At 50.0% G+C, this 14415-nt stretch overlaps 1 protein-coding gene across 1 annotated transcript in view; it reads right to left on the bottom strand.

The window, feature by feature from the left end:
- Positions 1 to 12577, bottom strand: part of LOC144125606 (uncharacterized) — a 110660-nt gene extending 98083 nt beyond the window's left edge. The window contains exons 1-2 of the mRNA XM_077659172.1: positions 12568 to 12577; positions 11785 to 11944 (exon numbers count right to left, since the gene is read on the bottom strand). Of these exons, the coding sequence (XP_077515298.1) occupies positions 11785 to 11944; positions 12568 to 12577 (170 nt within the window). The remainder of the gene's footprint in view (positions 1 to 11784; positions 11945 to 12567) is intronic.
- Between the last annotated feature and the right edge of the window lie 1838 nt (positions 12578 to 14415).

Genomic DNA, 14415 nt, shown 5'->3' with positions numbered 1-14415 from the left:
CTCCCCGCCGGGGAAAGCTGGACATCGATGAGAGCCGGCGGCGGCATGCGGATCGCCTTGTCGCCGCCACACGCGCGCGGAATCCCCAAGCAGGGCTGGCAGAAACGAAGCCCTCCGTCAGGGGACGCTCGCCAAGTGCGAGCAGGAAGTCACTCCTTAGGATAAGGAGTGGCTATATTTTTACACATTGTGGTCACTCGTGTCGGCCCCGAACTGACGTTAGTAGCGGGAGGCCGCGAAGACGCCGCCCGCGTGAAGGCCGTCACTATACCTGATGCGGTCAGTACACTGCCGTGCTGCGCTGCGTGAAGGCAAGCACCATGGGTTGCAGCGAGAGTCTGAAGACCATCCACGAGACGGGGGGTTCCAGGAAACCACGCAGAACCATCGCAGTCTTCTCGTTCTATTAGCTTCAGGAAACGAAATATTCCGGAAAGAGCGGCGATCAACGCAGTGGCGTCTCTCGAATTCTCCGGCAGAGTTATTTCAAGAATTGTCGAAAGCCCAATGAAACGCATTAAAACGAGAGAACAAAAGCGCAAGTTCTGCTTGCGCGATACCTCGATATAGTGAATTCACAAAACACCCTCCTCAAGCCGGTATGCGTCCAATATTACGTCACTTGAAAGCGGCGTGGAGTCAAGGTTTGTAATAGCAGAGTGCAAAACTGAGAAGCTCTCGCGATGAACGGCGACTTCCATCCATCAGAAAGCTCCCCTATACGGAAGGCGCCCTCATTTAAACAATTCTGTCATCCGTGTAGCTAACCAGCAGTGCTTTAGAGACGTTGAGTTTAGCAGTGCAAATATCGACAAAGAGGAAATCAATCGCCTACATATGCGAGATGCAATTTTGCGCGAGTGGATGGAGCCACCTTGACAACAGGATCTGCAGAAAGCTGGCGCAATGTGCATTTTTTTCGCACTCGGAGAGCTCTTGCCCAGTTGCCAAAGCTTCTGAGAGCTATTTGCTACAGCAGTAGCACGGTGGATTGGGCTGATTGGTTGCTATTCATAATGCAGACAAGCCTGGCAGTGTAAATAAAACGCACACAGAAGACAAGGAACAAACAGGACAGGACTTTGCTGCAGTTCCAACTGATTTTATTTGAAAAACCTCGACGTTTAAATACATACAGTTATCATGAGGTGAAACGTAATCATAGTAATCCAAAAAAGCCATTTCATTCTCCAGCAATGGCAGTGAATGCGTGCTGATGCATTTGTCACCAGCTTTCTTAATAAAAAAAAAGGCTTCGATAATTTCACGCCGAAGCTTATCCTTGGCGGGACCCAGAAACTGCGCCTTCTTAAACGTAGGTTTGCATTTGCAAGTCAGGCAGCGTACAACAAGATGGCCGCTGAAACCATCCTTTACAAGATTTAAGCGTTCTAGCGCTCTTTCATTAAAACAACGCCCTCTTTGGCCAATGTACACTTTTTTACACGTAAGGGAAGGCTATAAAGGACCTTTGTTACACAATTTGTGAACTGTGTGACGTGCTTAATATTAAACGGCGTGTTCTTCTTTCTCGTCATCATTGGGCAAATTTTTGACAACTTCCATGGTGCTGAAAATACAACGTTAACGTTTTATCGGCCGGAGATTTCCTTCAGATTGTGGGATATCTTATGTAGGTACGGTATTACCTTATATCTTATGTAGGTACGGTATTATTTTAATGAATGTTTTTATATCCCAAAGGCTGGTATTTGCATAGGTTCTTCAGTAGCTCCCATACTTTGTGACACCTTTGTTTTGTTGATTAACATTTCACTAAAGGGCCTTCATGTTTGAAAAATTTTTAGATATGTAGATGATTACTTCGTGATTCTTGACAATCCGCATATTTTATCCCTTGACGACACAGTTGCAGAAATTATCACGGCTTTTAAAGCCGCAGCAAGAGTTTTAAAATTCACGTACGAACTTCCCTGCACATACAACATACAGTTTTTAGGTCTCAAAATTTCTTTCAGAACGAACCACATCTCTTGGACGTATAACCCTAGGTCACAAAAGACCCTTCACCCTTTTAACAGCGCTCATTCTAAGATCATAAAGAGCGGGATTGCCATCAAATGCATCAACTGCTTTGTAAAAAAACTTGCCCCCATCAAATGACCGATAGTGTCAATCAGCAAGTCGAGTGGCTACGCATGTCTGGTTTACCTGATGATTGTATTTCAGCTGTTTGTGAGAGCCTATTGCAGAAAAGAAAGAGAAGGAGCGAATGATAAAGAAAAGAAACACAAAAACACCCAAGTAATACCGTACCTACATAAGATATATCCCACAATCTGAAGAAAATTGCTGGCCGATACAACGTTAACGTTGTATTTTCAGCACCATGGAAGTTGTCAAAAATTTGCCCAATGATAACGAGAAGGAAAAATGCGCCGTTTAATATTAAGCACGTCGCAGAGTTAACAAATTGTGTAAAAAAAGGTCGTTTATATCGTTCCTCTTACGTGTAAAAAAGTGTACATCGGCCAAACAGGACGTTGTTTTAATTAAAGAGCGCTAGAACACTTTAATCTAGTAAAGGATGGTATCAGCGGCCATCTTGCTGTACACTGCCGGACTTACAAATGCAAACCTACGTTTAACAAGGCGCAGTTTCTGGGTCACGCCAAGGATATGCTTCAGCGTGAAATTATCGAAGTCTTTTTTATTAAGAAATCTGGTGACAAATGCATCAGCACGCCTTCACTGCCTTTGTTGGACAATGAAATGGCTTTTTTGGATGACTGCGATTAGTTTTCACCTCATGATAACTGAATTTATTTAAACGTCGAGGTTTTTCAAATAAAATCAGTTGGAAGTGCCGCACAGTAACGTCTTGTTTGTTCCTTGTCTTCTGCGTGCGTTTTATTTATGATGCGAATCTTGTCTGCATTATGAATTGCTACAGCAGCCGCACAGTATGCAGTTATTGCTCCTCGCCTCAGTATACGCTGCACCAAGTGATGCGCTCTGCTCTGCAGGTGGCCTTCCCTGCAAAGCCTCTGTCATCATGGATGTTGTCGAAGGGCAGTGGAAATGGCCTGGTCTCCGAAAAAGAACGTCACATAACGCTATCGCTTAAAGAGGGATAAGTTACGTCGACCCATCGATGCAGCGGAGATGCTACATTTTAACGCCATAGCGTTAAGAGCCCCGCGTCACAGAAAAGCTGACGTCGGTGTCAGCATCGTCGAACGTGAGCTAAAAATCCACGAAAAATCCCCAGAGAAGCAACCTAAAGGTGGCAGGTGGGCCACCTAAGTAACGTGACCTGGCAACGTCCTCCCAGACTGCAGTTAATGATGGCAACCTGGGTCTCACAAGCCGCACCTGCCATTGCAGGGCATCCTTTAGCCGCAGCATCACTGCGCCAGGAGTGGATGGGATCTATGAATGCAAACTAGAGAATTCCGCATATACGGGCTTTAGCGCTATCGCGTTGTACCCCGGAACCTAAATGTCCCCTCAAGTTTATTTCAAGGCTGCAGTGAATGCGAAAAAGAGCACGCCATATCTGTCGCCGTCGAATTATCGCTTGTGCACTCTGCAGTGGTAGCGCAATTCTGCGTATGAAACTCGGACATGGCTGTCGACCACAGGTATGCAGAAAGAACCCGGGAAGCAAGTTTTGGTGCTACTTACAGAGTTCTGATGCATCTATAATCTTGTCTGCACGTTCTGCTTACATCGCATCACTTAAACAGGTTCTAAGCAGTACAGGAAAATTTCAATAATGGCTGAACAGAAGTCCCTAACTGACGCAACAACCGCCTTCATCCCTGTTCTTATGAATTGGTCTCGTAAGTGACTATCACATTGCCCAACACGCCCGTGAACAGTTTAAACAAAAGACAGCTCAAAATGCGCCCGGGCCAAGGCTCATTCTGGCATCATCCAGTGGCGCAGTGACCAAGGATTGCGGATGGCAGGCAGCTGTGAAGTTGAGGACAAAGTGGTCAAACCTGTGGACGAACTGCCACGAAATGACGTTGTGAGGGAACTCTGGCGCCTCGCGCTTTCTTTTACTGCCGCTACTTTCCGGCCACTAGGTACCCTTTGAAAGACCCGGTCACGTAGCTACGAATCTGAGTTCCGCTCTCAGTAGGCTTGCTAGAGGGCCTTCTGAAAATAAAGTGCCACCATAGTAGGATACAACGCAAGAACAAAGCGGCAAATGTCCCTCAATGGAGCCCATCCAGCCAGGAACGTTGACCGATTTTCCCCTCCCCCTTGACCGATCGCCTTGGACCTGATAGCGTGAAATCGCAGGGGGTGGCAGATCAATAGGGAATAACCACGGCTTAATCAGATTAACCGCGGCGTCATGAAAACCAGTCCACGCCGTTGGCTGGAGGGCCTCCTTTGAAGGGCATCCACTCCCTAGTTCTTGAGTACCCTGTTGACTTTTGCGATAGAAGAGTGCGTTCGCCAATGCATCTACGCATGGACGCTGATGGTCACAGGGCTGAGAAGCGCCAAGAGAAACGGGCCTTTTTCGCGTTGTGATGGCCGAGGCAGGTCGTCGGCACAACTTGATGAGGGGCATCAGTATCCGATCACTGGTAACCCAGCTAACTGGTTACGAAGCAGGGAATTAGAACCTCAAAAAAACAGTGACGGCAATGCAGATTAAAAGAAAGCTGTCTGCACAATTGTGTTAAAAACCTACTCCCAGCGTTCTAATTAGCTGCTATTAGCTTTCTTATTCATCGTTAGCGTACAAAACGGGAGGCTAAATGTGTGAGCCGGTATTTACTGTCGCAGCGATACTCTTCGGTGCGCCTTTCAGTGCACAGTCAAACGAACAGCTTGTTCGTACAAAGTGAGTCATTCATCGTAGCATATCAGAGGTGTATGCAACGCTTGAGCACTGTGTTCATCTACACCCTATTTTTTTCTTTTATTCGCTGCCTTACCCGGATATCACCCTGCTATCTCAAACAGCAATGTGAGTGCATATTTAAGTGAGGGCTCAGCTAGCATCTCAGCAGCAGCGGTTGCGGGTAGCTGCGTAGCGCGCAGAGAATCTAGACGTTTAGAAGAACGCGTACGAAGTTCTGAAGTAAAAGCCATGACGCCGCGCACTGCGCGAATACGAGGCAATAAGATGGCCCAGGCACCGCTGAGTAAGATTATCCGGCAGTAGGCCCATCGAGAGGTGGATCGTAATTACGTACGATAAGGTCCTCGGCCACATACCGATTGTCGGAGAAGTCGTTCATGCCTGCCCTTCGTGGGAGGTGCCCCACAGTCTCAGGCATGACATCGAAGAGGAATCAGTCATGCGCCTTCGGTTTGCCGTTATAACTAACCGTTCTCTCGCCTCCTGGCTGATTTCTCTGCGCTCTCTTTAACAAAGTCTTTGCAGGACCATGCATATCGTCTGTAAGTGGTGGTACGTCGGTAGTACACTCCTTGGTTTTATTATTCGCCAGCACGAATACGCAGTGAAATGGATCTGTTAGTGACCACAAAACCCAGGCTCGGCGTTTTTGACTTTTCACAACTTGGAACAAACGAGAACCGGCCCTATTTTTCTGAGACTACCTGGTTGTTGCCAAAGCCCGCGCATCAACAGTTACCTTTACATGAGCTCAAAATCCGATAAACCGTGGTTTGTAGACAGTGTTTTTAAGTTCAGGTGAGTGAAAACAACAAGCCTCTTCCGGCCGCGATGCACTGTGTACTCTAGCAGCTTCTTCCGCTCGGCTCCAGCTGGCTACGTGTCGAATAATACATTCTTCACAGCCACACACACAGTGAGAGCCTCCGTTCCCCTTCCCACGTGTAGGGTAGCATACTGGGCGTCGCCTAGTTAACCTCTCTCCGTTTCCGTTCTTCCCCATCTCTCTCTCTCCCTCCGTGAGAGCCTTCGTCAGATGTGTAGCTGGTGGACGGAGCGGCGCTGGTGGCACGACGTTCTCTTGAAGCTGCTGAAACGTTTTGGGGCCACCTGTCTCGGAGTTCAGACAGACAGTTTCGAGAATCTGCACTGAATCACGTGCCGCGTAAGAACGTTGCAGTAATGCCTCGTTTGTCCCCATTAGCAAATCGATGGTGCGACACCACACAAAATTCTCTAGAGCCGCACTTGAGGTGCCCATGAACTACGAAGCGCAGGTGTTGAGCTCAGTTCGCAGCCTCCTTGGCCCAGATGACTTGAAAAAGTCACACACCACGTGACTGGGGAGGAGCACGCCGATTGAGGCACGGCTGCCCATAGGAAGAGACACGGGGGGATAGGTTCGATGGCAGCGACGACCAGCAGAGCAGCCCGTCGGATGGAAAGAGACTGTGTGAGTACTCCAGATTGGGCGAAGGGTCTCCGGGTGACAGGGACAGCCCCCACCGTGTGCGGCCTTAGACCCACACTGATCGGCGGCGGAGCAGCCGCGAAAAAGGTGTGCCTGGTCGCTGGAGGTAAATAGCCGGCAGCACCGAGGCTACCCATGTCGGGGTGAGTGCCCGTGCGCGCGCTTGACGGCTCATTGACGGCCGCCATGCTCCATTGGCTGGGCCTCGGTGGGTCCCGGGTGCATCCACGCATGACACATCTGGCGGCCCACGAGTCACCGCGTTTGTCACAAAAAGGAGATCCCACCGTCGACCCGTGTTCTTCATGAAGCGCCGACCACGCCTCCGGAACGAGTCACTGTTAAGAGTCCAACCACGTGCAGAGATCCGACGACGAGGGCGCTTTCCCGCCGCAGGCGTAACTTTGCTGGTCGACGAAGGTCAAGAGAAAAAAAATGTCTTTTATCTAAGCGCCACAACTCAAAAGAAATCCGGTATAAGCACCCTTTCCACGAAAGAACCTCTGGCTTTCCGATGTGCTAGGATAATTGAGGTCAGCGGAAACTAATCACCATGTAAATGCGACACTACCAGCACACTGACCTGGTGCGCTGCACCAACCTTAGTTAGACCAACGTACGCTTTTTCCCACCGAATTGCCAGCGGTCGGCGGACAGCGCAAGGAACACGGACATCAACGGAGGGAGCGTTTTCGTCAAACCGTTAGTGGGCGGCATTAGTTCGACGACGATGGCCAACCTTCTGCTGTTCGCCTAGGTTGGCGAAAAGCGTTTTGTAACATTTATCTGAGATGACTGCCGTGATCGGCTAGTGCTCGAGTCCATAGACACTTTGTGTTCTTACAGCTGATTGTTGGAACATAATGACACTTTTGCTGATGTGTAGAGGGGGAGACTGAAACAAATCCTCGTCCTGACGGTGGCATACTGGCTACGATGCAAACGTTTTTCAATGGGCAAGATAAAATTAAACGACCTCCGAATTATGCGCCCGGGGCCCTACCAACCGAGCTACGGCGACGGCTGTCCAATCTTCTACTTTCAGGGGTATATTATGTTTTGCAGGTAACCTAACCTCGAGAGTGTTCACCAGCGCCACCCTAGTCGATAGCGACGGACATAGTACATTTTGTATTACCGCGAGTATCACGTGAAACGTTATCGAACGGTGATGATGGAAGCTGTGCGAGAACCCTCTTATGCTACCTATGGCATCAAGACTGCCAGAACCGAGACCCTCGTAAAGCAATTAGCAGACAAGGGAAGGGAAAAGAGGGCCTCGTTATGACATACATGTAGGAAGCCAATAGTCACCGAAACCGATGTCAGTGCACGTAAAAGAACCCCAGGTGGTCGAAATTTCCGGAGTCCTTCACTACGGCGTCCCTAACAGCCTGAGTCGCATTGGGACGTTAAACCCCTATAAACCAAACCAATAGTCACCGAAACCAAGGTGCATAGGGGATGTTTCTTTTTTTTATTAATTTGTGCTGTTGATCACTGGGATATTAGTAGGTTTCGGTGACTGCTGGCTTCCTTCAATATAATAGAAAACATGTACACAATCCGTGTATTCCTAAAAAAGAATTCAGCTAACTTAGTGTCTAGACTTAAAGCAAGGCTACCGCAATCATTAAACACTGCTCTACCGGATGGCTTACAAACATTAAATAAAAGATTGAAATAAATATTTAATGCATCAAAAGATACGTTTTACAACGCCACAATGAATTAAAAAAATGGCATAATTTTTGCGTAAATTCTTTAAACGTGCGAAAACAGAATTGCATTAAATATAACGACGACCGTGAATACGGATAATTTTCTGTCTCTCTTCGCGCAACACATGGAAGTTGATGAAGACGACGGTGTGCAATGCACAGCGCGAGAATATGTTGCAGTCTAACACCAGGCGTGAACTTTTTGCCAAAGCCAGGCAATAAAGAAAAAAAAGGGGTGATCTGTTGCGGCGATAGCATGGTGCTATCGTGCACTGGCCAGCGAAGCTGATCGGTTGGCGCCGCCGCGGGTTCGAATCCCAGTCACGGCAATATTTATTTCATTTGGCACAAACCCACAAACATCCAAATATTTGGCTCGGGGTGTACCCATCGGATTATCTTCGTACATCTCCCCACAAGTATTCGAGGCACCTGTCGGCAACCAAGACATCAATAACCAAAATAAACGTACAGAACGGCCTTACTGTGAATGATCAGGAACCGACACAGTTCACGTCGTATAATAATTTGCCCGAATGGGACAAACTGCAAGTGACATACGAGGGAATTTTGGCTTCAGTGCTGAAGTAAAACACTTCAGGCTACATGCAGGTGAGAATGAAATACAGAATTTATTTTTAAAGACGTACGTAAAATGGACAGCTAGATATCTCTTCATAATTATTAACAATCATTGATCACAGGTACGCTTCCTGATGATTAGACGATTTGTATGGTTTCCTCAATTTTTAAGGATGGAGACATAACTAATATTTCCAATTTTAGGCCAATAGCACTAACATTAGTGCGCTGTAAGCTTTTAGAGCACATTGTCTAAACATATTCGCCATTATTTAGCTCGTAACCATTTTTTTAAATGAGTACCAACACCGGCTTCGGGAGGGCTTGTCAACGGTGACACAGCTACGGGAATGTGCGCATCATTTTTGTAAACTAATAGATGGCAGGGGATACAAATCAGGTTCGCTCAGATCATGAATGTCAGTTTAACAATATCCCTCAAGAGAAAGTATACAACAGCTGTACTTTGCCGGTACTCACCTACGGGGACAGAAACCTGGAGGCTAACGAAAAGAGAGTCCGCCATTATCATCTCTAGCGCAACATTTCAGGAGTCCTCAGTGAGTACACGACACGACTGTCACTTGGGGGGGAAAATGCCGTCTACTCGAACAGCTGTCCAGCAAGGCACTATCCCCTTTCGGTGGGCGAAACCGCGGATCCTCGCTCTTGGCACTTACTACACTTACACTAACTTGGAAGCTTGCAACCGCGGAGCAGGGGAGCTCAAGGAACTGGTTATCCGAAAGACTGCTAACATAGTCTCAGCGCGCGCTACAGCCCGGAGAATATTGAAGGCATTACACACGTCCGTAAACACCCTCACGACGACGCCTCCAGGTGGCACCGTGAACGGTGTCTCCTCGCCGCATGCGTGGCCCCCGACCGGAGGCTTACCCACTGTCCCCAGCTGTGCACAGGCGCAGAGAGCACGTGCCCCTGTCGCTTCGCCGCCGCGGCCGCAGGGGACCTTGCGAAGACCGCAAGCTTTTAAAGCTGCCTCCTCCTGCAGCGTGGACTACACAAAAACTGACAGGAACTTGGCTCCCACTGAAACCAAGGAGCTTGGAGCTAGTGCTCTTGTTGTTTCCTCCGTGAGTGCAGCGGGAATAACCCCTTTTGTTCGGTCTATTATAGCGCGACCCCAAGATGGCCCACACTCACGGCCTCTCTCCACGTTCACCAGCCGCCGCAATTTGATTTGCAGATTGAAAGAATTGTGCCCCCTCCCGCGAGCAGTGGCGCGTTTCCGTGGCCCCGTGCACTTCCGAAATGACGGGCCGCTTTGAGAAGTGTTCTCCACACGGAAGCAGCGTTTCTTTTTCGCTCGTTTCACAAAAACTCGAGTCACGACGTCATGCTTGCGGGAAAATCTCCTCCGTGCGCCGGCCACGACGCACAGCGGAAACAGTTTTGTGACTAACTCTGAGTGCGCAGTGGTTTACAAAAGTGGAAGCTCGTTGATAGCTCGCACTAGAGAAGCCATAAACACGAGGATGAGGCTAGAAACACAACCGTATCACCGACTTGAGCTCGACTAAAAGGCATGCGTATAGAGGCAGGTGGCGCGATGGAGAAAAACACTTGCTGGGCAGACGCCAAATGGTAGAAGCTGTCGCAACAACCCAGCGCAAAACTGGAAGGATAAATGCGCGACAGTCTAGGAACTCTAAAATAGTAAGAAGGTTTAACAAGACAAAATAAAAAAGGAGATATGACGCTGGATTAGCTAAAAAGGGAAGAACCGTTAGGTGGCGAGAAACCGCGAGTGAATCGTCGTGATCCAAAAACTAAACACAATAGTTCCATGCCTCCCTCCTTCCTTTCTGTCATTACAGTAAGTTCAAGTCAGCGCTGTGGTTGCGTTTCCAGACTCGTCCTTGCATTTCTGGGCTGAGAACTTTTTCACAACTCGGAATGTTCTAGAGCAAACTTTCAGAAGCTCGGCTGCCGGCCCGAAAGACGCGGGTTCGATCCCGGCCGCGGCGGTCGAATTTCGATGGAGGCGGAATTCTAGAGGCCCGTGTACTGTGCGATGTCAGTGCACGTTAAAGAACCCCAGGTGGTAGAAATTTCCGGAGCCCTTCACTACGACTTCCCTCATAGCCTGAGTCGCTTTGGGACGTTAAACCCCCATAAACAAAACAAGCAAACAAACTTTCAGAAGCGAAGCAAAAACTTGCGTCACTGCCTATACCCGAGGCGATTAGCCAGGGTAGCAAATCGACACGCCATACAAGACGAACGGCGGTGCCATCCAAGATCAAGGATAAGGCGGGATGCTTCGTCCAAACCTGTCACTCTAGAGTTCTCACAATGCTGGCACTGAACCGAAAAAAAAACAGCTGGCTTCAGCTAACCAGGGACTGCTATCTGAAAGATGTTCGCGTGTCGCAGCGGTATGCGATCGTTCAGCAACTTGGCTGTCGTAAGATGAGCTGTCAAGGTTGCCGAAATGCCGGGGCGGAGGAACTCCGATATTACAAACGAGAAGCACTGACGGCTGATCCGCTGAGGCCAGATACACATATATTTTCAGTGCTAACACATTTGTTCGACACAACGTGCCGGCCGATTTCTGTAAAGAGAATCGGCCTAAGGGGGAAAAAAAAGAAACACTCTGCTGTCTCTCGGGGGCAGTCTGCGGAATGAGAGGCTTTTCCCGTTACACCGAAAGATGCTGCCGCCGACGCCGTATACTCATAAACGTATGCCAAGCCCACTCGCTATTAAATAAAAGGCCACTAAATAAACCGCCGCCGCGCAAATACTTAAGAAAATTCGTAGCGATCTCTGATCTGTTGCGCCAAGCTTGCTTCGTCGGAAGGGAAGTCAACCATACCTAGATTACGGACCTATCCAACCGCGACAAAGCGCGAAAAATGTGGGCGAAATACTCGAACGCTCAAACAGAGTTCCGCTTAATCCAACGGGGGACATCGTTTAAAACAGGCAAGCAAAAAACGCTCCAGATTGAGGGAAAATCAGTAGGCTTTTCCGTGTTACTCAGGTCCAATCCGTAGCGCAAATTATCTCCATCTTCACTCGCGAGACGCCGCCGCTTCTGTCACCGGCCAATCGACGATAAGCCGCGGCGCGCGAGGAGCGGCGCCCGGCGTTGCCCGGGGGCAGCTCGCCGCCGCGCGGCACCCACTACTCACGTGTCGACGGCGGCGGACGAGGTGGCTCCGGAGCAGTCCCGATCCGTAGTGGCCGCCGGCGCCGCTGCAACGCTCGGCTGCGCGGCGCGGCCCACTTGCCGCGGGAGGCGCCGCCAGCTGACCTCGCGGCCGGCCTTTTCCTCGCCGGGGGTCAGCGCGGCTGCCAATCACCCCACAACACTGCGGCCCAGGGTTGCTGCCGAGGGAGCGACACAGACGTCACTGCCTAGCCACAGACACACTGCACCCAAGATGATCATCCACGGGGGGCGAAGCAATGAGAAGAAGACGCATAGCTCTACAAGCTCGAGTAGTACATTTGGGTACCCTGTCGGCAATAAGTTCTCTGGCCGTCCCGACAGGCTCACACCTGCTTGTATATATAAATTAGGGGGCCAGTCGGCCTCCTCCAAGGAAGTTCTGTCTGCGGATATGCTGGACGTTGGCGGGACGGCCACCGGCAGAGAAACGAATCTGCAGTGGCCACGGGCACAACGCGTGCTAACGCCTATGTCAGTCGACGATTTAACGCAAAAAAAGAGAGAGAAACGTTAAGGCTAAAAGTACGCACGTACAAACAGGGTAGTGTTATATTTCTTAGCGCAGAAGTCGGTTGGGCATCCGCCTCGCATGCGGGGGGTTTGATCCCTAGTGTCTCCGGGTGCCCACCGGTGATGCAATGGGTACAAGCTTTGCCCTGGCGTGGTGCTCGGCTTATCTTGGGTGAAATGGGTATTTGACCCCACATTGAGTAGACAAAGAGCAGACATTGGCCACGCTGACCTTGCGCCATAAACGGTAATCGTCATCATTTCTTCAAGCACCTTTAGTGCAGAGATGCTGTGCCTGAAGTACTAAAAGGAAACGCTAAGTATCAGCAGGTTGTGTCTTAATATGCACAGATTCTTTCCAGGCAGCACCTGCCGTTTATAGGGTCTGGTTATGTATAAGTCTCTCACTCTTTGACGGTCATGCGCAACGACAGCCACAAAAAGAGACAGAACGAGAAACCGGTCCTGGCACTCGTCTGCAGGAGATGCGCGTAAGCTTAATCAGTATGCCGCAAAGCAGGGAAAGCTTGACGTTTAACACACCCAGCACGTGCTGTGCTGCAAGTGAATACTTGGCACCGCCAGAGCAAGTAACATATTTTCCATCTTTTTTGGCGCTTGGCCCATCAGTGTGCTAGTTCTATGTCGGTCTGAAGGACGTTTAGCCAATGGAATGTTTTAGACGTGGACAGCACTCTTGCATAGAGCGCGCGTGGTTCTTAGCGTGGTTTCGAAGAGGATATATCGGCACGGCGCATGCGCAGCGTTCCATTTGTGAGCTCATGCGTGCGTCCCTGGCGCTGCGAACAGAGAGCGAGTCTCATCCTGGCTAAGCCCACGGAAAGCGGGACATGCCCACCAGGGAGCTGACGTTCCAGTTGCAATTCGATATCCTGCACAGCGCTTAGGGCGACCTCGTAAAGAAAACGCACACACCACGTTGCAAACGGGGCACGCACTGCCTTCTTCGGAGCAATGCTGTCCTGGAGAGCTGGCATGCAGCGAGTGCTTGCAGCGAGATGAATCAATGCGTGCATGCGCAAGGTGAGGCCTCAAGTTTGGGCGCAGCCACAAAAAGCACCCGCGAAACGTATTAGAGGACTGGCTCGTGAGTGGCAGCGATGACCGTGCACCAACTGGGATTCGAGCACTGCAGTGGCTGACGACGCAAGAGCAACGAGCCCATATCAATTGCGGCCAAGACATTTCGTGCTCCAGTACGGAGCAGAGCCAGGATATTATTTCAGTGTCGCTGACATGGGGCCTAGGTTGGTGGACACTGCTCGCTTCCACTGATGGCGCTGTTTTTGTTGAATGAGTTAACAACACCTTGGTCGCACACTTTGTCAGGCGCCCGGTTTCCTGAGCTTGATATCAGCTTAGCAAAAGTTGCATTCAGTGTGCCGCGCCGTCGTCTGCGCACGTTACGAGTGTCACCTAAAGGCAATGGGGAACTTGCGCTGAAGTTTGCGGTACCGATTGCAGCGCCATAACACACTGCCTAGCGAGAAGAGCAAGCAGTTTTGGGTAGTACTCTTAGTACTTTTCCGCGCCACCTTCAGGCACTTATTGGCGTGAGCCTCCGCGCTCTGTCGAAGGCGCACGTGGTGCGTCAGCTATATGGGCTACGCCGAGAGAAGCTAGGTAATGAATTCTATCAGCCAAACGCGGGTATCTAATCGCGCAGAATGTGTTCTCGCGTTTGCAGCGGCCCAATTAAGCGGCCCAAGCGGCTCACAAAAGCAGTTTTGAGTCACCGAATGGAACAATTGCAGTGCCACCTTGGCAGCGCAGGTTCCCGATTGCCCTGAAATGCTGCGGCGCAAACAGATCAGCTTCGCTGGCCACTGCACGAGAGCACCATGCTATCGCCGCAGCCGATCACGCCTCGTGTTGAACTGCAACACGCTCCGGCGTTGTGCATTGCACAACGTCGTCTTCATCAACTAATGTACTGGAATGAAGAAGATGATCACGCGCCAACGATGACGAAGCTCTTGAGGCAGTCGGCTGACGCTCCTGCTGGAGAAGTGCTCCTTGTGACCCTGCCTCTCGCCCTGCTGCCTCATCGATTAGCTTT

The sequence above is a fragment of the Amblyomma americanum genome, chromosome 1 (genome assembly GCF_052857255.1).
Source record: "Amblyomma americanum isolate KBUSLIRL-KWMA chromosome 1, ASM5285725v1, whole genome shotgun sequence".
NCBI lineage: Eukaryota > Metazoa > Arthropoda > Arachnida > Ixodida > Ixodidae > Amblyomma > Amblyomma americanum.
Note: the sequence above shows the minus strand (reverse complement) of the source record. Positions and strands in the feature narration are given on the sequence as shown.